General features: G+C 47.9%; 1 protein-coding gene across 5 annotated transcripts in view; it reads left to right on the forward strand.

Annotated features, from left to right (window-relative positions):
* Positions 1-19,189, forward strand: part of ACTR3B (actin related protein 3B) — a 143,902-nt gene extending 124,713 nt beyond the window's left edge. For 4 of the 5 annotated variants that reach the window (XM_058533881.1, XM_058533860.1, XM_058533877.1 and 1 more), the window contains 2 exons: positions 3,407-3,551; positions 4,672-4,814. In XM_058533881.1, coding sequence (XP_058389864.1) covers positions 3,407-3,551; positions 4,672-4,799 — 273 coding nt within the window. In that variant the 3' untranslated portion in view covers positions 4,800-4,814. Of the gene's footprint in view, positions 1-3,406; positions 3,552-4,671; positions 4,815-19,106 lie in introns of those variants that run through there. The other variant, XM_058533870.1, reaches the window with a different exon arrangement.
* The last annotated feature ends 4,226 nt before the right edge of the window (positions 19,190-23,415 follow it).

Raw genomic sequence — 23,415 nt, forward strand, 5'->3', positions numbered from 1 at the left:
GATTAAATCCGCCTATGGTCTGGTAGACTCCTCGGGGCTGCCAGAGCGGGCGGGTAGTCGTGTGCGGCCTGGCTCTCTGGGGCCCCAGTGGGGGGCAGCTCCCCACCTGTAAGTCAGTCAGCGATGGTGGCCAGACCCTGTCTCTAGGGACATGGAGGAGGCCCAGAGCCGGCCGCCCTCCCTGTGGATGAGGGGTGGCTCCCCATGCTGGCCGTAGGGCCCGGGACCGGGAGGCTGGTTGCAGAGGGAGAGCACGTTTCACTGTGTACTTTGTGTATCAACTCAGCTTGCAGTACCCCCTTTCTTTAATCTCCAAACACCATTTTGTGGGGGTGTGGGAAGGGGTGGAAAATTCTTTCCATGTGCTTCTTAGGGTTTCTCTTTAAAGACTTTACTTCTCCCAGACCACTCTCGGTGCTCAACTTCAGCAAGTTTAACTCCCAGAGGGATGTGTGTATGTGAACTTGTGTGTGTGCGAGATGGTATGTGTGTATTTGTGTGTTTGCATGGGTATGAGAGTTGATGTGTGTGTTTGTGTGTATGTCTGTAGGTGGTGTGTGAGTTGGTATGTGTGTGAGACAGTGTGTGTGAGTTGGTGTGTAAGTAGGTGTGTGTGTGAGATGGTGTGTGTGTGTTTGAGTTTGTATGTGTGTGAGAGTTGGTGTGTGCACTTGTGTGTATGTGTGATGGTATATATGTGTGAGTTGGTGTGTAAGTTGGTGTGTGTGTGAGATGGTATGTGTGTTTGTGTGTGTGTAGGTGAGTTGGTGTGTGTGTGAGTTGGTGTGTGTGTGTGTTTGTGTGGACACCAGGTGGGATTTGCTTCAGACTGTGGATTTATGCAGGCCACTGAACCTGAGCTGGGAGATGAGGTATGTGGAAACCAGGAGCTGGAAGGAACTGTAGAGAACGGCTGGCCCAGCCTCTGTGTTACAGGTGAGGGCACTGTTCTAAAGAGGGCAGTGACTTGGCCATGGTCCCATTCGTTTGTGGGGAACCAAGCTCTCCTGATTCTCAGGCCAGTGGAGGGCCTCATCTCCACAGAGTATCGACTGGGCCTTCAGGGTGTATGCAGGGGTGTGGCTCCTCAGGCAGCAGAAGGGGACTAGCGTGGTGTGGAGTGCAGGGGCTGGATCCTATGATAAGAGTGTGTTTAGTTTTGTGAGAAACCACCCAACTGTCTTCCAAGGTGGCTGCGCCATTTTGTGTTCCCACCAGCAGTGAGTGGGAGTTCCCGTTGCTCCACATCCTTGTCAGCGTATGGTGTTGTCCGTGCTCCGATTTTGCCATTCTAATAATAGGTGTGTGGTAGAATCTCAGTGTTGCCAAAGGCAGTTTTTAAGAAATCTAGATGAAGTTCTTTCTAATCCTTTCCCTTCCTTCCCAGCACCCTATTTCACCTCCAGCCCATTTTTCTCCTACCCGACGCAGTCTGGGGACTCTCGGGATCCCTAGTATCCATCGACTCCCTTGTGACTCTCTACCCAGCCTGGTCACCATGAGTAGTGTCCTGTGCTCTGGGTGGCCACTCCCCTGCCTATCCCCCTCCATCCGCACAGTTATTTTGGGCCTGTCAGAAAGGAAGGTGCTCCATTTACTCAATTCACAAAAACATGTAATTGACTGATAACCCCTGAATTCTCGAGATATTTCCATTCTGAAAATACCAATGTCTCATCTGTTCAGTCTGAATTTTGCTGCTAAAGACCCAAATTAATTTAAAACCAGAATTCCTAGATCTTAGTCTCTCTGTTTCCTCACCTGTGAAATGGTCCTATTGGACTCCAAGGATGAATTTCTAAAGCCTTATGTGACCAAAGTGATTGAAAGTGAGAGAAAACTGAATAAATACAGCAGAGTTTTGGCAGTTGTAGGGGTGGTGGGGTCTGCATAGAGGCAGGCTAGGAAAGCCGTCTGCTGACCTGGCCGCGGTCTCTCTAAACCACCCTTGCTCTTCAATTTCTTCCATCCTCTTCTCTGAAGCTGCAAGGTCTCTGAAAGCTCCCTCTGACTTTTATTCTCAGAGCCTCAGAGGCTCCCCAGCAGCAGCATGAGGAGGCCCATGGTTGGAAGAGTGGGCAGAGCAGAGGCAGCCACTCATATATGTGCTGCTGGTAAACCGGGGGCTCACGTGGGCCCTCTGGTAATTCAATTCCTCGTATAAAGGGCCCCACTGCTCTGAGAGCAAGTGTCAGGTCAGTACAAGGGTGTTGCAACACGCCCAGCAGTTCTCAAAACCAAGCTGTGCAAGGCAGTCCCCTGGAGGTGGTTGGGGGAGAGGCTTGTTAAAAAGCCAGCTTACTGGGTCCTGCCTCCAGAGGCTCTGATTCAGTGAGCCTGGGATGGGGCTCAGGAAGCTGTGTTTTTAATAAGCACTTGCTGTGGACCGACTTGTGTTCCCCCAAATTCTTATGTAGAAGCCCTAACTCTCCATATGGTGACTGTATTTGGAGGCAGTCCTTTACAGAAGTAATTAAGGGTAAATTAGGTCAAAAGGGTGGTCCCTGATCGGATAGGATTAGTAGCCTTATAAGAAGAGACAGGACAGAGCTCACCCTCTCTCCGCCGCGTGAGGACACAGTGAGAAGGGGGCTGTCTACAAACCAGGAGGAGAGCTTGCACCCAAACCAAATCGGCTGGCACCTCGATCTTGGACTGCCAGCCTCCAGAACTGTGAGAAAATAAATTCCTGTGGTTTAAGCTGCCTCGTTATGGCATTCTTTTATGGCAGCCAGAGCAGACTGATACAGCACTACAAGCGATTCCGATGCAGGCTCATTTTATAGCCGAGAAACAAAGATGTCACTGCTGGTTTTGTTGTCAGAATCGACATCTGAACCGGGGTGTACTGGGTTCCGGAGCCGGGGTCCCTCCCCTGAGTGGTTCTGCCTCCTGTTGACCCGACACCGGGTTTGCCTTTATGATGGGAGATTGAGGGTAGTAAGGGGTGTACATTGTGCCCACAGGGCCGAGGGCTGTGCGGGCGCTTTGCACATGTTGCCTCGCGTTGGCCTCACGCCGTTCCTCATGGTTGTCTGGGGCGGTAGGTTCTATTACCCTGGTTTACAGACAAGCACGTTGAGGGTCGGAGGAGGAAAGTTGCTGGCTTAAGGTCACCCAGCTGGAGAATGGGAGAGTCAGGATGATTTGGATCCAAAATGTTGTCCTCTTTTTATCACGTTAGGCAGCCATGGGCACTGCCACTGCCACCTCCCCAGGTATCTTCTTGAGTCTCCACAATGGCTCCTCTCCTGTGACTTTCGGGCTACGCCGTTGTCTCTGAGTGTTTGTGGTGGAGCCTGGGGAACGTGCGGGCACACAGCAGCTTGTTTTCTCGGAAGCTCTGAGGGTCATCTGGAGGTGACACGGCTGAATTTACTGGATCCTTTCCCTCTCTCTCCCTCAGTTCCTCCTGCCTTCTGGAGATCAGAAAGGAGCCTCTTCCCAGGGCCACGGGCTGGGTGGTATTTTACCAAAGCTGCTTCTTGGATCTTCCTCTACTCTCGTTAGATTGTTCTCTTACCTGAAGATAGAGAGCCCATTCCGGGAAGGTACATATATTTTTTTCCAATTGATTTCTTGTCAGGTCTAACAAGATCAATCAAATCATATGGCCAGTAAAGCTGATTTAGCACTCATAAAGTCCCATGACATCTCATATGCGCCGAGAATGAATGACAAGGAGGCAAAGCTGCTCTGTGTGTCTTCACCCTCCTGGTCACAGGAGGATACCATAGCCAAGTGCCCACCTTCTAAGGCCCCTTTGCCACCCAGCAGACAGATGCCAGGGCAGACCCGGGGCAGGCAGGGCCTGACTATGCTGGTAGGAAGCAAAGCCACGAAGAGGGCAGCAGGACAGATTTTATCCACGAACTAGCAGGAGGAAAGAGGCAGAAACTACAGCTCTGACGGTGCCATTAGAGAGGAAATAACTGAGATGTTTAGGAGAAAACATAATTGGGAAAATTAATAGTTTACATTTTGACTTTGTATCGGGAAGTCCCACCGCTAACTCCCATCCACCGTCTAATGAAGAGGCATGCCTGCACTGCTGTGACTGGGCCGTGCGACCGGCCCCTTCTTGGCCATGGCTGCTTGGTCAAGGGTGGGCACACGGTCTGAGACAGGCCACAGAATTCTCCCTTTGGAATTTGAAAGTGGGCATTTAGAGACTGAGCTAAGAGCAGAGGATAGAGAAGAAGCCAACACTTGTAGCGTAGCTTGTCTTGTCAGTGTGAAGGTTCACAGGCTGAGAGTTCACAGACCCTTTGCCTGAGGTCCCTAGAGGTGACCCTGTCCCCATTTCTTCAGCTTCTCTTGGGGGCCCTAACACCCACACCCTACAATAAATTCTCCTTTTCTGGAGAGAGCCTGCATGGATTTATATTCCAGAGAACCAAGCATATCCTGATTAAAACAGATTTCTCTGAGGAATGATCTGCCCTAGCTCGTATAGATTTTGAAATTGAGAAGTTTTATGTAAAGTGGACTTTAGAGACCATGCAGTCCTAGGATTGCTGATTTGTAGCCTGCGGGAATCTTTCTTGTGGATTGCACTAGAAATTTTTGAATATTTTTAGTTGTTCATGTAGGCTCTCCAGTTTACCCCAGGCCCCACCGTTCCCTTTTGTCCATACCGTGCCTACTTCACGCAGTGTCATTCCTTTCCAGCCCCTGAGGACATTCAGCTTGTGACTCCTGATCAAGCCCAACCCTTGAACTTTACAGAAAGAAGTGACTTACCCAAGGCCACACAGTTAGGTATTATCATGACTGGGGCCAGAATCAAGTTTTTCTGACTTCCAAGAAAAGTGCAAATGGAACGCTAGCAGTGATGGTTAATTTTCCCTTCAACTTTATTGAGCTATAATTGACATATAACACTGTGTTAGTTTAAGGTACAATGTGATGATTTTATACACCTGTATATTGTGAAATGATTACCACAATAAGTTAGTTAACACGTTGTGATGGTTAATTTTATGTGTCAACTTGACTGGGCTAAGGGATGCCCAGATTACTGGTAAAAAATTATTTCTGGGTGCGTCTGGGAGGATGTTTTTGGAAGAGATTAGCATTTAGTGGACTGAGTAAAGAGATTGGCCCTCACCAAAGTGGACCGGCACCATCCAATCCATTGAGGGCCTGAATGGAACAAAAAGATGAAGGAAGGGCACTTCTCTCTCTCTCCTTGAGCTGGGACATCCATATTTCCTGGTCTCGGACATCAGAGCTCCTGGTGCTTGGGCCTTCAGACTCGGACCGAATCATACAAACCACCGGCTCTCCTGGTTCTAAGTGGTGTGGGAAGCTGCTGGAGGATTTTGAACAGATGAGTGAACTCATCACCTTTTTGATTGAAAAAGGTCACTCTGGCTGGTGTGGAGACTGAAGAGGAGAAGCTATAGGGAGGCAAGGGACCAGCCAGGAGGCTGCTGCCACGGTCCAGGTGAGAGACCACAGCGGCTTCGATGACAGCAGCAGCCATAGAGGTGGTGAGGCTGGTGTTGCCTACTTAGCTTCCTCTTGGAGCTTCACAATGCACATCAGCACACAAAGCTCCTGGAAGCTCCAAGTGACAACAACAAGAACAAACCCTGCTGTTTGGCATAACCCAGCATTTCCCAAATCATGACAGCCCCCCCCCTCTCCCCGCCGCCCATTATTGCTATTGATATTCTGCACATCGAATTTCTGGAAAACATAATTTGGAAAACTACTCCTCGCTCTGCTCCATGCAATTTCAAATAATAAGGTCACCAGGGGAAAGTGGGAGTTGAAAGTTCTCCTGTGATGCACCAAGCCATCATCTCATCTACCCGTAGGTATAAATTAGGGCCATTTGCTACATGCAGTGGGTCCTGCTTTATCAACTCAGTATACTCTGCAGATGACACAATCCCTTCCCTGCAATCTCTCTGGGGAGAAGGATTCAAAGAATCCGCGAATGGTTCAGTGTACACCAGTTTTATTGTATCGAGGGGATGGAGGTGAGGTGATGGTTTACAAATGCTCCATTCACCGTTGGTTAATTTGGGCCCAGGTGGTCTTTCCTCTGGCTGTGCCCCTTGTCCCATGCCTCCGTCATCCTAGGCTGCAGCTGAATAAAAGGGCAGCAATATCTAGAGAAGCCTTGCAAGGCAGACCTACCCATTCCCCTTCCTCAAATGTTGGCTCATATGTTACCCTCTGGGAAACCCTAAGCGGACCCCCAAGATTGGTGGTCGTTTTCTGGCATCTGAGAAGGTCTCTCAATTGCAGCGTTGCACTGGGCAGTATTAGCTCTAAAGCTCTGGCTTTAGAGCTTTGGGGCCAATAAAGCTGGAGCAGTGCAGCTCTTGGGGCCCTAAGACATGTGGAGACTTATTTCTGACACAGATTAAGACAGAGGGCAACTTGAGGTTTGCCAGAGCGTACTTTACGAGCCAACGCTTTGGGAGAACTGGTATGGAGTCTTTTCTGGTGTCTCTGCAATGACGTCACCTGGGTGGCTACCTGCCTTTCACGAGTGGCCTTAGGGCCATGTCTACACGTTCACGGACATTGACAACCTGAGTCCCACAATGCACCCTGAAAGCAAACTCAGTGCCTGGTTCTTCCACTTGGCTGGTATCATTGGCAGAAATTTCACCTTCCTTGTCTGTGAAGAGACGAGGCTGTCTCCAGGCCTCCCACGCCCACGTGCTACACTTCAGTATTGACTGTCATCATCTTGTGTGTCCAGCTCATTTGAATCTCCACCCATTCCCAGCAGTGGGCATTCTGGGGATGATGAATCGTGGCCTTTTGTCATCTGGTCGTCTCCCCCTGATCAACGACTGGGGGCTCCTTGTGGGAGCCATGCGAGTCAGCCATCCATCACAGCAGCCTGTCAACAGAACGCCACGGCGGGTGATATGTTACCGCCATTCCTCACAAGGTGCTTGGCACCGTCAGGAGCTGCACGCCGCACACTGCTGGTGTTTGGTTACACCCCATTTTGTGTGTGTGGGTGTGTGCGCACGCTTGTGTATTTTCCACTCCTCTTCATTCAAGGCTTAGACAAAGATGCAGAGGCACTCGGGGAAAACCCACACCCCAGAACCAGAATTACAGAATCCTAAATGTGTGTAAGTGGGAGAAATCTCAGAAACTCGAAAGCTCTCTACACTGTGATGAATGAAACCAATCCACATGGGCAAATACTTTTGATTGATAAATGACCTACATGAGTTTTTGGGACCAAGACCAGCAAAATATATATTGCAGCAATTCCCAAGCAACGCCCTATAACAAATACCTATTGTTTGTGGCATCAATAAAGTAGTAATTCTGACCTCCCACCCCAGGCTCAGGGTGTGTGTCCTCACTTAGCCCCTTGTAAGCAGCAGCTGCTTCCCATGGAAGCCTGAGCCTCTTCAGGTGCCAGGGGACCTGGGGGTGTCCAACCTGGGATGGGTGAATCCCTTCCTTCTACGAGGGCTCTCCCCTGCTGCTTCATGACTCTCTACAGGAAAGAGCCAGAATCTTCCTACCTGCATAAAACCCTGGGCAGGGGAAGTAGAATTGAGGGAGATGGTAGTACCCTCTGGGCACACATAGTGTTACCAGACCTACCCAATTAAACTAAAACCCGAGGAAAGTGGACCCTGGGGCTGAGTGAGGGGCTCACACACATACACTGGATGTAACTCAGATGCTGAGGGCCTGAGCGTTTCAGATCACAGATATGCGCACGTGAGGGCCTGTCCTGTCAAACATTAAAGTCTAACTTCTCAGATAGTTAGAGAGGTGAGATCAGATTCCAGGTGAGCATTTCTCAGAGTTAGAGGCTGGGATTCCCACTGCGAGATGGGAGCCGTTCAGAGCGTGGGCGGAATGGAAGAGCTGCTGCCACTGCCCCACGCCCCCCGGGGCTGTGTGTGCCGGCAGGGGCTGTGTGTGCCGGCAGGGGCTGTGTGTGCCCCCCGGGGCTGTGTGTGCCGGCAGGGGCTGTGTGTGCCGGCAGGGGCTGTGTGTGCCCCCCGGGGCTGTGTGTGCCAGCAGGGGCTGTGCAGAAGGGGGCCAGCTGAGTGGTGGGGCAGTTCCTCCTCAATGCACGCATGCCTGCAGATGGCACGGATGTGCCTGGGACGTCTTAACTCCCACTCACCTCTCCCATGTGAGACCCCCAGCGAGTGGGGTTCTAGAGCCTGCGGATGCGCTTGGTGTGGCTAACAGCAGCCGTCCACTTCCTCTGGTTCTCGGGGAAGATCCTTTGTTCTGTCCCACAGTGGGGGTGGGGCTGCGCTGCATTTCGTGAGAGACGAGCTATTGGTGTTGAATATGGTGCTGCTGTAAGGAGTTTTAGAGGGTCCTTTGGCAATTGGTGATTTTCATATACTGTGCTGGTTTTGGGAACCAGCTCTGATAAGCTGTGTCTCTTCTGTTATTCAAGTCCCAATCCCTGCCCACTGGGGTCCAAAGACGGCTGACGACTCGCTTTCCACGTGTCTGTGCAGGTGTACTCATGGCTCTGCAGGCCTTGTTCTCGGTGTGGGGTAGGAGGCCGGGGTGGAGGGGGGCCGTGTGAGAAGCTGGGCCAGCTCTCCCTGCCCTGGCCAGGCACCTGGATCCTCTCCTTACAGTGACAGGTGAGGAGTCCCCGTGCGTCCCCAGGGAGAGGGGACAAGGCAGCTTCATTTAGGGAGAGAGAAAATGATGGAATCAGTGTTTTCCTGAGAGCAGATTTTGCTGGAAGAAAGTGGGCAGGGGGAGACCATGAGGGCACTGAACACCCCACAGAGGAGCAAGGTGGGTGCTCACAACTGGCTGTGCCCGTCAAATTCATGTGTTGAAACCTAACCCCCAAGGTTGTGGTGTTTGCAGGTGGGGCCTTTGGGAGATGCTGAGGTCACGGGGGTGGAGCCCTCAGGAACGGGATTAGTGTCCTTATGAAAGAGACCCCACAGAGCAAACCTGCCCCTCTGCCCTGTGAGGACACAGTGAGAAGACGGCCGTCCACGAACCAGGAAGCTGCCCTCACTAGACACCCAATCTGCTGGCGCCTCGATCTTGGACTTCCAGCCTCCAGCACTGTGGGGAGTAACTTTCTGTTGTTTATAAGCCACTCAGTCTGTGGTATTCTGTTATAACAGCCCGAGTGGACTAAGATGGGCGGCATGGGAGGGGAAGGATCAGCGAGGAGGACACCAAAGCCAGGGGCTGGAGACATGGGAGGCGGGCGTCTCTGGGATCTGAGTGGGCCCGTTGCAGCTCTGCACACATACAGCAGACGCTTCATAAATATTTCCCATTTGCCTGGGTAAGCTCATTGCTTTCTAGCCCCCCTGGAAAAAACCCTGTGAAGTGTAACGACACGAGAGAACGAGGGGAGAAGCTGGAGCCTCTGACAGTGAAAGGGCTGGGGAGATTAACTGGGATAGCGACAGTGGATGGAGATGCAAAGTGCAGGCAGAGCAGATGAGCGCATGTTGATAGAGGAGGAATAAAAATAAAATACAGGAATGGATGTAATTTCAGCGGAACAGGAAGCTTTATGAGGAGTTATTGCCCGGAGCCAAAGAATCAGAGGCAGGCAGTGGAAAAAACAGCCGCCAGTGAAGCTGCAGGAGAGCAGTTTATGATTTTGAGAGGGTCGGGCAGAGGAGCCACGTCTTCAGTGTCGGAAGGGGGCAGCTTTCTCCTTCCGAGCTCGGTGACCTTAAGACTCCCAACCAGATCGTAAGCAATTCAAGGATGGGGTCACATCTCTTTTTAACATTTCTTGTATCGCCTCTTGCCCCAAAATCATTCTCTCCTGCAGCCCCCATAGTTGATGGTTTTCCCATAATTGTCACAAATCCAGAATACGGAGGGCCAGTGGACTGGTGTCTCTTCAGCTGGGAGATTGGCCCCTGATCCTTCTGGGGCTCACTTTCAGAGCACCTGTGTCCAGCCAGCATCGTCTGCTCGATGGTCTGAGTGTCTACAAGTGCCGGCCAGGAGAACAAATGGCTGGAGGTCAGACGAGGAGCACCAAGACCCAGTTGCACCCAGGACCCTTGTCAGGACGACTCAGGCGAGGGGAAGAAAGGATGAGACGTCACTGCTGGCAAGCACGGGGACGGTCGGGGCCGGGGCCGCAGGGCCAGCTGGCCTTCCATGGTGACATTCATTGGGATGAGGGGAAAATGCCAGAGCAGCTCGTCATTGGCATAGTTTCGAACCCCCCTCCCAGGCTTCTTTCTTTGTATCTATAGCATTTAAATTGTGAGGAGACTCGGAGCTAAGGGTAGCGCTTAATCTTAATAGATTTCCTAGGCCTAGGTTTTCTGGTAAAATTATTTTACTCTTCCATCTTCTTTGAGTAGATTTTGTCATTTTACCCTCATTTTAATGCTTTTCATTGTGTTCTTGTCTTTCGGTAAAAGGCATCTCAAATTTTTTGGGTGTAGGTACTACTTCACGGACACTCTGATCTAGCCAAATCATTCCTTCGTTGCCTGAAGGATGCCTTTCTGTCTTCGCCTTGTCTGAACCACTCTCCCCTTTCTTCTCTTGGCTTAAAGCCTTCCCATTTTTCTCACATTCTTCACCCTGCATGAAGTCCTCCCCTTCTACAGTGGACCCGAGTGACCGGTCCTGCCTCTGACAACTGGTGCTCTTACTCTCTGACCTGCTCACTTGATCCACAGACACACGCAGCTCTGTCACAGATTTGGCTTCTTGCACTAGTAACAGGCTTTGCTACTGTTTTCAACTTGTCGTAAGCGCATGCGTGTCTGAGCTAAGTTATAAGTTCCTGGAGGAACATCATCTTTTCGAAGGAGGTGTATGTAAATGTGTGAATATCGAGACTCGTTGTTCAGGCTAATTGGGGTAAAGCCAGAAGGAATCCGTGCAGTCTGAGTTACAGCATTCATTGACACAGGTGTCTCACCTTCACGTTTACACAAAACACGAGTGAGATTAGCAAAATATCATGTATTCACCATGCAAACTCCAAGGCTCTGTTTTAATGAATGAATGGGTCATTAATGATGATTTTTGTTTGATTTTGGCTTATTGTATATTAACCAGTCCTTTTATGTATTCGAAAATAGTTTGTTCTATTAAATTAGGTTAAATGTGCATCCTGCAATCTTGCTCACGCTATTTCTTGGCAAATTTATTTCTTTTATATTTTTTATACTAATAACTTTCAGAACACTCAGAGCTAAGTTTTATATTTGATTTAAAAATTAATTTAGTATTTTAGCAGCGCAGGCTAAGGTCAGTGGACACAAATTCCAAATGAGTAGGGTCTGAGAAATGAGAGCTTAATTTTCTAGCTCTGGCTCTAGGAAAAGGAGCCCAGGGCGGGAGGTCAGGATATGTGGCTTCGGGTTGTGTGCTGCCATCGCTGAGCTGGGTGGCTTCCTGCTCCTGAGCAGGTCTGAGGAGCACTAAGCTTCCTTCCGGGTCTATGAGTTTAAGCGGGAAGGGGTCAAAAGTGACCTTCCAGGAAGCAGGAACGCAAAAGTGGCACCTCCCGATTGCATCAGCCCCATTTAAGGCTGATATCAGGGTTTTTCTGCCCAAGTGGAGATCCTCATTTTGGGTGTCATAACTGTGGCCCACCAAGGAAAAACAGCATTAGTGGTCTTAGTGAAGTACCTTTATCTTGTTCTCCCTGGTCTGTTCCAATGCGCTGGAGGAAAAACAAAAGTTGCTGAAGCCAGCGTGTGGTTGAAAGGCAATAATGAGCGCCTGTTGGAAACACTTCGTGTACACACAGCCCAGGTGACTCCTGTGGAAGCAGGGTGGGGAGGGCCATTATCTGACAAAGTAACACATGGGCCAAATTATTTCCCAACTGCCTTCTGAACGGTAGGAGCTGTGGTTGCCTGCCCTCCTCCTAAAGGCTTTTCTGTGGTTGTAATGAAATAGAAGCCATTCAACAATAGATACGAATCACTGGCTCTTTGGGAGCTCCTGGGGTATTGATTTGAGTGCTACAAGAATAAATTGTCATCCTCTTTGACTTATCCGGGATTATATTTCACCACTAATTGAAGTTCACCTGGGGAGAGTTCCCTTGAATAAAAAGAGCTCTTGGACTCTGGCAGATTCTAGAAACAACTGCTTTGCTGAAGGAGAGTGTGGACCTCTTGCAGCTGAAGCTCTCTGGCCCTACAAGACACTTGCACATTGCGTGTCGTAAGCAATGCTGTCGAAATCGCACATTGCTGCCTTATTTAGAATTCCCCAAATCCATGTGATCTAACAAAATGGACACAGTGTCCGTACAGCACATTCTTTGCTCATTATTGCTCGAGGTTGACTTCACTGTTGATAGAAAGCCATACCGCTGGATATTTTTTTGTTTGTGGTGTTACAATCATATCTAAACGGCAAATACAATAAAGTCAGCTATAATTTGTGTTGACCATAGGCTGTCTCATTATTTGGAGCAAAGATTGCTTCGAAGAGCTGGGCTGAGATGGTGCTGCCCTCAGTTTTGTAATCTCAGTGATGGCGCCTTGATGAATTTCAATACCATTTGGTTTAAATGCAAATGTTAAATAATTGCTTTGCTGCGGGCGGCAGTCTAGCAGGCTGAGAATATCTTACTATTAAGCACATGGGTAAGACGGATGCTTTAAAGGAAAAGCCTGACATGTTATCAATTATTTCGTATAGAAGAATTAGCAGAAAAAAATGCTTGTTAGAGCAATTTCCTCTTCTGCAATCCCACACTAAAGAGGCCATTGTTCATTTGACTTGCAAAGCATCGTGACCTCTCATATGGATGGTGCTAACAGTGGTCTTACATTTAATACAGTTTCTTAGGCAAATTATTACTCCTAGGCTCGGTATGTGTTAGCTGATGAGCAAAGACCTTACCGTATGTGGTGTGTGAGTGTGTGTGTGTGTGTGTGTCTTCTTTTTCTCCCTCACACTACGTCATTTTCTAGGCAAATTTAATTTCTATTTTCCTGATGTGTCTTTAACCACAGGCTACCTATTCACACAGACAAGAGGGTGAGGCCCTCTGCGCCTGCCCCATTGAGGTCGTCCCTCTGGTTGGTGGGGTTGTGTCAAACCACTCCTAAGGGAGGCAGTGGCAGAACCTTGCACTAGCAAGACTCAGTACGGGAGAAGATGCAGCACCTCTCCATCCTGTGCCTGTTCCGTTTCTGTTGCCCTGTCTCCTGGCCCTCCCTGCATCTCTCCAGCCTCCTGTTTGCTCTGCTGCGTTCGGCTTCAGCACGTTGTTTCGCCTGTCCTTGCCATGTACAGGACTGCAAATTTGATCAATACCTGTTGCATCAGACACCCCTTTGCACCACCTCTCATCCCCAGGCCTGGCCTCTGAGTCCAGGCACAGCTACGGCAAATGGCTGTGGCGAGCAGGTTTTCGTGCTTCCCTCAGGCCGTGCCTCACCTGCAGCATCAGCTGTGCCCTGGCCTCCTGCCCTGGCGATCCTCTCCCGTCCTGGTGCAGGAGGAGCTCACATCTGTGCAAATGGGAGAGGAGAGCTGACGTCCACGGGCACGCTTAGTCAATGGAAAGTGGGAGCCTATGGATGAACGCTTCTTCCTTTCACCCCTCAGGTGGACAGCTCTGTGACGCATCCCGAGCTGCTCCGCTGGCAGGATGGAGCACCAGCCAGCCATAGATGGCTGGTTGACTCTAGAACACACCCTGGTGTTGGCCTGCCTTCTCTTCCCTGGCTCTTCACTCCTGCGTCCTGGATCACTTCCTGAATAAACTAACTGCATGCAAGTTTTCATCTTGGGCTCTGCTTTTGAGGGAACTCCGGCTAAGACACTTGGAAAACCAGAGGCTGGGGATACTAATTTTTGAAAAAAATTACCATGTTGATCAATGTGTTTTTGGCCAAATTGCTTTCTTCCTGGCATTTACATACACATGCAGACATACACTCACGGCCACACACACACGTACGTATACATACTCACACCCAAGTCCACCTATACACACACACATAGCTCCCATGTGCACACATGCGCACACACCTATGTACATGTATGGCCATGCCCACCTGTGCACATGCGTGCCCACATCCATGCCCAAGTGCACGTACACGCACGCACACACGCACACACGCACACACCCCGTACACTCTCTCTGGTCCTCTGGCTCCTCACTTACTCCCCTCCTCAGCCATGCTGTGCTCAGACTCTTCTGGAGCATTTGGATCCCTCTGACTTGGTCTTGGGACTCTCTTGAGCTGCCCCCACGGAGCCCTGGTGAGGTGTCCTGACGCTCTGACCCTCATTCCTGCTGTGGGGAGCAGAGCATGGGTGTCTGGCAGTAAAAGAGGAAGGGCCAAAGCTGGGCTGGACCGTCCTGGAGAGCTTGGCTCTGGGGAGCGCTGGAGTGTGCTGTGTGCATCGCTGACACGAGTGTGTGCGGGTGTGTGCGGGCCGACACAGGCTTCAGTGTCAGCTGTTATTATGATTATCGACTCATCTGGTGCCTCTCTACTTTCTGTCTGGATGCTTTCAACTGCTCCTGCTCTTTTGCCTTTCACAGTCGTGTTTCCTTCTTTTACTTGCAGATCATCCATTTCGGGAGGTGGAGGGTGGGTCAATCTTAGAAAAGAGACCAGAACCGACTGTGAGTGGATAAGGTATTGGGAGGTTTCTGGGTACAGTGGAACTTGAGGTGGGTCTTGGAACATCAGGTAAAATAAACAGGGGCAGAGCATTGTGGGCTGAGGGTGGGGCATACGATAAACAAAACTACAGAGAAGTGTTCATGGGAAGTGATGAGAAGAGGAAAAAAACCAGTTGCTTAAATTCAGAGCAGAATAAAAAATATTAGTAGAAATCGCAACTGGCAAGTGCCAGGAAGGAAGGCCTCGTATCTTCTTGGGCATTTGCCTGTAAACCCTGTGAGGGTGTGCCCGAGATGATGCAAATCTGGATATACAGCAATCGGCAGTCACTCTCATCCTCTGCTCAGCCCCCTTCTCGAGGGTCGGGGGGCTGACTGAAGTGCTTGTGGTCTGGGAGTGTGGGAAAGAGAGGGTGCAGGGGTGATGCAGACGACTAAACTTCCGAAGACTTCCTCCCTCCCTCCCTCCCTTTCCCCCAAAGCCCCAGTAGATAGTTGCATGTCATAGTTGCACATCCCTCCAGTCGCTGTACGTGGGACGCAGCCTCAGCATGGCCGGAGAAGCGGTGGGTTGGTGCTCACCGGGGATCCGAACCCTGGCCGCCAGCATCGGCGAACCCTGGCCGCCAGCATCGGAGAGCGGGCACTTAACCACCAAGCCATGGGGCCGGCCTCGGCCCCTGACTTCCTTTCCTGAGAGAGTTTGCTTAGAAACTTGTAAATTTTTTCTCTGCCCTTTTGAGATGTAAATCTTTTCAAAGCCTTTGCTGGTTTTACAACCCAGGCTGTCTTTCTCAAGACCCTGGAGCCATCTCTGAAATGCAACCATCCAGGGAAATAGCATCCCCATTCTTGTTTCTGTGTGAGGATGGGAGCCTAACTTCTGTGGGCCCCTAGCTCCAAGTTGTAGCACTACCTCCTGTCAAGAAGGTAGAAGAAGTTTACTTTCCTTTGGGGTAAAGGCAGTTAGCACACAGATGGCCCACGAACTCCCCTTACCCCAGCTTTTTAAAGACCCTCCTGCCCTTTGGTTCAGTGGAGCTGAGGTCAGACCGAGTTCTGGTCTCTCTCCTCTGGTGCAATAGTCTTGAATAAAGTCTTCCTTGCCTGTTTAACTTTGTCTGGTGCAGTTTTTGCTTTGACAGAAAGGTGGGCCACACCTGGGGGAAGACAGCAGATCATTTCATTTTGGGAAGTGGAGGGAAGGAGGGTGAGTCCCTGTGTCCTCAATATTTTTGTGGCCCATTTTCTATGAATTGGGCAGTGAAAATGGGAAAGTTGTTGGAATTACTGCTGCTGTCCTGGAAGTACCAGCCAGTCACTGGAACCCAAACTGTTCCTATTAATATTTAATCCAAAAAGGATAATGGTCTCTAGATGACACCAAACTGTAGCTGGGACAAAGACCCATTTGGATCTTGCAGCTGCATCTCCATTTCCTGGGAGATTGGTGCTGGTTGTGAAGCCTGCCCAGACATTTCATCATCTGAGCATTGCTGTCATTGGATTTTCTGGACTCCAGTGATAGTGAGGTGCTTGAATTTGGCCCTTGCTGACTTTCTCCCTATGTACTGGGTAAGGAAGCTTTCACAGTGTGGCATGGAGGGAACCTGGTTACTGGTGCTGACCGGCCAATCACAGGGCAGTGCTGTGGGAAATTTCACTTAAGACCAAGAATCACTGGATGGTTTGGGCTTTGATCTGGAACTGAAGTCAAAGATTCAACTCAGCAGAGGCACTTAAATGACTTTCCAACAAAATCACTACAATTTTTTCCTCAGTTTTAATGGTCTTTGGTGGTGTCATATATACATCGCCTATTTAAACTAAATCTTTTTCCCTCTGAGTGTAATAGGCTCTTCACATCCTGTTAAATACATACCCTTTTCACTTCAAAAATTATTTCCATTAGGGCTTGAAATTAAACCTAGGTTTTTTTCTTTTGCCTATCTGCATTACAGGTAAGGTCCGGCACTCCTGCTGAGTGGAGTTCATTAGTAAACGGGATGCAGAAAGTCCAGACAAGATCACACTGACTCCAAGAATTTGGTGCTTTTTCATTCTCTCATTTGTGTGTGTCATTGTGTACAGTTGTATGCGTTTTTTTCCCATGTACAGATTGGTGTAACCTCCACCAAAATCAATATTCCATCAATACAGAGGAGACCTCTTGTGGGACCATCTTATATGCACCCCTCTACACACACTACCCATCCCTGTGCCCAGGCCACCACTAATCCATTCATTGTCTTTACACTTTTGTCATTTGGAGAATGTTATATAAATAGAATCATACAGTATGGAACCTAGTGAGATTGACTTGTTTCACCGAGCCCTTGAGATCCGTCCAGGCTGGTGTGTAATCAAGTTTGCTCCTATTTATTGTTGGGTGGTATTCCATTGTATGGATGATCCAGAGTTTATTTGACCATTCACCCATTGAAAGACATTTCACTTTTTTGCTATTATGAGTAAAACTGCTGTGAACATGTGTGTACATGTTTTTAGTTTGTTTGTGAATACGTTTTCATTTCTCTGGGATAAATGCCCAAAAGTGTGATTATTGGGTTATATGGTAAGTGCATGTTTAGTTTTATAAGAAATGACCCAACTATGTTCCAGAGTGGCTGCAAGTCTCACATTCCCACCAGCCATGTAGTGGACACCTAGTGTCTCTGCATCCTCACCACATTGGGATGAGAGTGGATTTTCTGCCTCCATGGGATAGAAAAAGAATTCCCTCCCCACCCAAAATTTCTAGAGATGGGGACTAGAGAGAAAGGGATAGAAAGCTGATCTGCAAACATGGTTAAAAAAATTCAAACAATATTGAAATAAGTATTCTTTGTACATATACTTCTTTGCTGTTTTATTTAATCATGGTGGTGGTGGTGGGGAGGTTGTCTGTAAGACTTCTGAGTGAGCACTACTTCTTACCTTCTCTGCACACTACTCCCCTCTGTGGGTTGGGCCCTGCCAAAGGGCTCACCTTGACCTTGTCAGGGTGATAGAAGAGTGTCAGGGAAGTTATTAGCATCTCCCCTCCTCAAAACTACTACCACGACAACTACCACCACTACTACAGTCCCTCCTACAACTGCTGCCAATGCCACCACCACCACTACTACCATTACCACCACCAGTACTACCAGTACTACCACTGCCACTATTACCACATCATCATTACTACCACTACTACCATTACCACCACCAGTACTACCAGTACTACCACTGCCACTATTACCACATCATCATTACTACCACTACTACCATTACCACCACCAGTACTACCAGTACTACCACTGCCACTATTACCACATCATCATTACCACCGCTACTACCATTGCCACCACCACTACTACCAGTACTACCACTGCCACTATTACCACATCATCATTACCACCGCTACTACCATTGCCACCACCACTACTACCAGTACTACCACTGCCACTATTACCACATCATCATTACCACCACTGCTACCATTACCACCACCACTACTACCAGTACTACCACTGCCACTGTTACCACATCATCATTACCACCACTACTACCATTACCACCACCACCACCATTACTTCTACCACTACTACTCTTACTACCTCCACTATTACTATTGCCAACTACTACTACTGGCATCACTATCATGACTACCACCACCACCACCACCACTATTCCTCCTGTACCACCATAACCACCACCAGCTTTTACTGTGAGTCAAACACTCTGCTAAACATTTAAGATATATGTTCACATTTACTCCTCAGTGCAACCCCAGGTAAATCACTATTTCCTTGTTGAAGCTGAGGGATCTGAGGTCTCAAGAACTGCTCCTGGACTCAGCAGCACATCGGCCTTACTGCTGGCTCCACTCTGACCCTGATACCCAGGAGCTGACTTCCTGTCTCATTCCCCTGACTGGTTCCTTTCACTTCTGGGTTTGCAAACTCGTTTTTCATCCACGTGTTGCCCCGTCCATCACCCAGGGCTGACAGTGCATCTACAGTGCGCAGGCTCCGTGTCAGCCCCCAGCAGGCCCTGGTCTGGAGGGAAAGTCTAGTGGGAGGAACGAGTCCTGACAACACCCACGGAACACGACAAGTAGCCACAAAACATGCATAAGGCCCTCCACCCTGCTCCCGGGGACTGCCTGCCTCCTCTTGTACTGCAGTCTTTTGGGGAAACGGATTTCTCTCGATGACTGACTGAGCTTTCAATTACCGTCAGGATTTCTGAGTCCTTATTGACTTTCTGTCCTTATCTTTGCCATCGGCTTGTCGATTGAACCATCTCCCAGCTCTGGGCCCGGAACATAATGCGTGTTAACAAATGTCATTTCTAAAGAATGAAGCAGGTCTCCTGACCATGTTCCACCTGTTTTTATAGACTCCCTGTACATCTCATCTGGGCTTGGGCTAATGATCCTCAATTCCCGCCTGCCCTTCTCCACTGCCTACTCTTCCCGCTCCAGATGCTCCCCATGTTCCCAGCCCCTTGACTCCCCACATTGTTCTCCTAGATGGACCATCCTCAGAATTTCTGCGTGTGAATGCCAAGAGCAACCAACGCCTGGCCTTGCACGTGTGATCCAGAATCCTCGTTCTGTCCCGTTCTGCACGATGCCCGACCTGGACGTCAGGTGTCTGGAGACCCCTCCGCCATTCTGACTTAGCATGGCTAAGGAAGAGAGTGCTTGTTTGAGATATTTAGATGGAAAAAACCTGCTTTTGTGATGCAGTTAGATTTCACAATATTTTAAGTTATTTTCCTGTAGGTTTTTGTTTGTTTTCTTTTGAACAGATTGAAAAATAATGGGACAAGCGGGGATACTTTTAAGTTTTGCTGCAGTCTGGAGGGAATTAATTTATCCCTTTGTAATTGAAGATTAGATCCAAAGATTATTTTTAGCTGGAGGCTTTCTTAAGCCTTATAGAATTCCCGGCAATCAAACATTTTGAGTGTTTTTTTTTCCTTTCTTGAATTTCTCTTTGTTATTTCCTGACTGGATTGAGGCACAAACAGATGGAGTGTTTTCTAACGGTCTGGCTCCTGCCTGAAAATAATATGCTTTTTTTTTTCTTGTTCTGAATAATAAAAACAAAATCAAAATGTCTTTTATGAGTGGGATAATTTAAACGTTGGATCAGTTGGAGTAAGTAACAGAAGTCTGTGAAGTGGTGGGGTAGACAGTGGTGTGGAGCAGACTCTGTGGCCAGGCTGGCTAGGTTTGAGCCTTTGCTACTTATTCGCTGTGTGACTGGGAAAATCATCTAATTTCTCTCTTCTCAGATTTCCTCCTCTATAAAAATGAGGATAATAGTGAGACTTATTTTCTAGGGTTGTTTTAAAGATTAAAAATAAGATTTATACCTCACTTAGAACAATGTCCTGGTGCATTGTAAACATAATAATTATTGTTATTGTGAACGTGTTTTTTCTCTTCTGGGAAACAGTACAATTACTTGGAGGAGGAGTCTAATTGCCATGTGTAAAAACCCTGATTACGGAAGGCGTGTGGGAGAGCACACGCTCAAAAACGTAATACTTCTTGATAGTAATCGACGTGCACTGGGAATTTTCTGTGCCATTGAGTCTTTTCTTCTCCCCCCCACGCACAATCTGTCTCATCCTCACACCACCCCAGTGAGATAGGTGCTACTATTATTCTTATTCTGTAGACGAGGAAACTGAGACTAAAAGGGTCTAAGTGAATTTCCCAAGGTGGCAAACATAGTAAACAGCAGAGCTGGGATCAAATCAGATTTGAATGACATCAGAGTGTTTGCTGATAACAACGACCCCTGACTGCCTCCTTTGTGTCATCAACAACAAATGATCTATTGGTGAATTTAGAAATCAAAATAAAAAATAATTCCCCAACTAGACTTGCTCTCCAAATTATGCCCTGTTTTCAGTCTAGTTAGGTTTAATTAAGGAAACTGTAAAGAGGGGACCAAACTTTTTTCATTGGAATCATAAATGGTACAATCTGGGAGAAAATGGTGGCATATTCTTGTAGCATTCATTTGTTCATTTATTCAATAAACGTTGACTCAGACCCACCGAGTGTGAGCTCCGGCCTTGGGTACATGTGTAGGAGCAGGCAGAGGGCAGGAGAACTGTCCGTCCTGTGCTGCCTACTGGGGGACCCGTCACATGTGCAAAAACATGTGCAATAGAGCCGGATTCTAATGACCTTGGGAAATTAGCATTTGGGCCATATCTTTCTCAAGTACCACAACCTAAGCCAAATTTCCCCAGAATTGTGTTCAACATAGCTAGCCAGCTGATTTCCCACTGGGCCTCTAAATACAGAATTTCCTTTCCTTCCAATTTTTAGGGTTGGGAGTGGACAGCATTTTCTGATGGTTGGGTGAGTTCCCTCAAGAACCATTTAAGGCTGCCTGAAGTTACTCATGGTCAACTATTCCACACGGGAACACTCTTCCCCTCTAACAGAAGGCTTAACGCAGACCCCGCGCAGTCCTTAACCTAAGACCGTAGAGAAAGATCCCCTTCTACTTTAATTGTGGGGTTTAAAACAGGCCTTCAGCTTCTGGAAACGCTAAAGCTTTTGGCTAGCTCGCACCACAGGGCAGGAGAAGGACGCTGCCAGGAGGGGCTGACTGAGTTACCAGCTTATCTAGCGGCCTTGAGAAATGCTACCTACTTTGCTCTTAGGTAAGGGCTGGCTGCAACATGTCATATTTCACACAAAACCAGGTCTAGGGTCTCACAATCTACAGGCTTCATTTAAAAATATTCCATTTAGAGCTCTGTGAGATCTACTATGCTGATGGGTATCGTCAGTCTCTAAGAGGAGGCTCTCACACGCCATTTCCCAAACCCATGGGGAGTTTTCCAGAGACATAGAGCCGCCATGATACCCTCCTTGGGGCGCTAGTCACATTACAGTCTGCATGACTGGAGTTCCTGGTCTTGCTCATTTGTCCCTTATTCCTCAGCTCTTTTGGGCTTGTTTTTTATTTTACCCATGTAACATAGCCGTGCATAATAAAAAGTGAAAGATCTGTTCACCTCACTCCTCCAATTCATTCCCGGAATCCATATAGTCAATTCTGCTATAATGTGACATGTGCGTTCCTAAAAATTACCATGCTCTGCAAAATCATGCAGTAAAAGCCACAGGGCTTATATGAAAAATGGGTTAGAGGAGTAACACTCAAAAATTTCATCAGTGACACGTTAAAACAAATATCGGCATCTAAGGAAAACAGTAGCTCAGTTGTACACATGTTAAATGGCTAAGAAATACATAAACTCTACAATAAATATGGAGCTTTACCTTGAAAAATTCTGAATTTTGCTTGTGGATACGAGTGTCAGAAAGACTGCAGTTTATGATTTATTGTGAAGTGGTGGAAGGAGGGTTATCTGAAGTTGAAGGAAAGTTCACCAGGTGTGGATGGGTGGAGCTTATAACACGTGTGAACTGAAGTGGCTGATAGATTCCTGAGGGGCATATGTGAATGCACACGTGCATTTATGCCTGTTTTATGTACTCCTATAGTGCTTGGTTAAGCTGGGGGCAGATTTCTGAATTCATTTAGTGTTTCTTGTGGACAAAATTGCAAATAAAACAAATGCAAAATTCTCATTATGCTCATATTATTCCCTAATATATTAAACACATTGGAACAAATACATGTTTTTAAAAACAAGCATTATATAGCAGAACTGATTGTAGTATGAATATTTCAGGGTATTTCCTAACAAGTGTTTTCCTGTGCAGGTAACAAATTGATACACTCACACACATACACAAGCGTTCTTCTTCTTCTCCTTAAATAGGACTATACCACACTTCTTATGGGACTTTGTCTCATATTATTTACTTACTTATAGAGCACGACTGTTTCTTTCTCTGCCGGTCTCTGTAGCTCTGTCTCCATCTTTTCTATGCGGTTTAGTTTTCCAGAGTATGGATGTATCATAATCATTTAACTTTTTCCCTTTTGGTAGTCTCTTAAGTTTTTACCATTTATTTCTTTTCCTATTGTAAGTTGGGATGAAGACTATTCTGTCTTCAATAGAAGTCTTCAATGAAGACTATCCCAGCTTTCGCTCAGGATGTAGAAAGTTGGAAAGCACATCACTCTTACCCATTACAACAACAAAAAATTAATTGCTGGACAATCTCCAGATTCACGATGTCTCTTGAATTCATTAGAGAGCTGAAGTCTCACAGGGCGACCAACTAACCCAAAACCTAAGGAAAGACAGGAGTGTCTAAGGACGGACGGGACACGGACACTTGCTTACCTTGCATGGGTGCTGCCAGACACCATACGGGCCAGTTAGAAGAAATTAATGTAAATTTCTAAGGAGTCATTAAAACTTAGAGTGGGCTAGCAGGAGAATATAAAAACCCTGGGAGCTGCAGGGGACGTGCTCCCGCTAGTGGACTCTGCTCTACAGCCCCGTGGGGCATTCCCAAGACAGACTGGAGACAGAGAGAATCTTAAGAAGCCTCCCCAACAGTGCACATCTGGAGGAGGAGAAGAGGCTGCAGCATAGGCGTGAAGCCCTACCTGCATCCTCCTGCTCTCGCTCTCCTATGGACCAAGAGCCTCAGCCGTAGAGGGAAAAGCAGGGAACCCCATCATCTCTGGAACACCGCACATGGCTGTGCGATTTGGTGCCTAAATTTGAGTTTGTGCTAATATTAAGCCCAAGTAAGGTCCTAAATTGACAAGATTTAAGTTTTAGAAATTTATATTGAGGTGTAACATATATACAGCAAAGGCACGAATCTTAAGTGGACAAGTTGATGAAGTTTTACATAGTTTTATATGTGTGTAAGCACC

This window comes from Diceros bicornis, chromosome 3 (genome assembly GCF_020826845.1).
Source record: "Diceros bicornis minor isolate mBicDic1 chromosome 3, mDicBic1.mat.cur, whole genome shotgun sequence".
NCBI classification, from domain to species: Eukaryota; Metazoa; Chordata; class Mammalia; order Perissodactyla; family Rhinocerotidae; genus Diceros; species Diceros bicornis.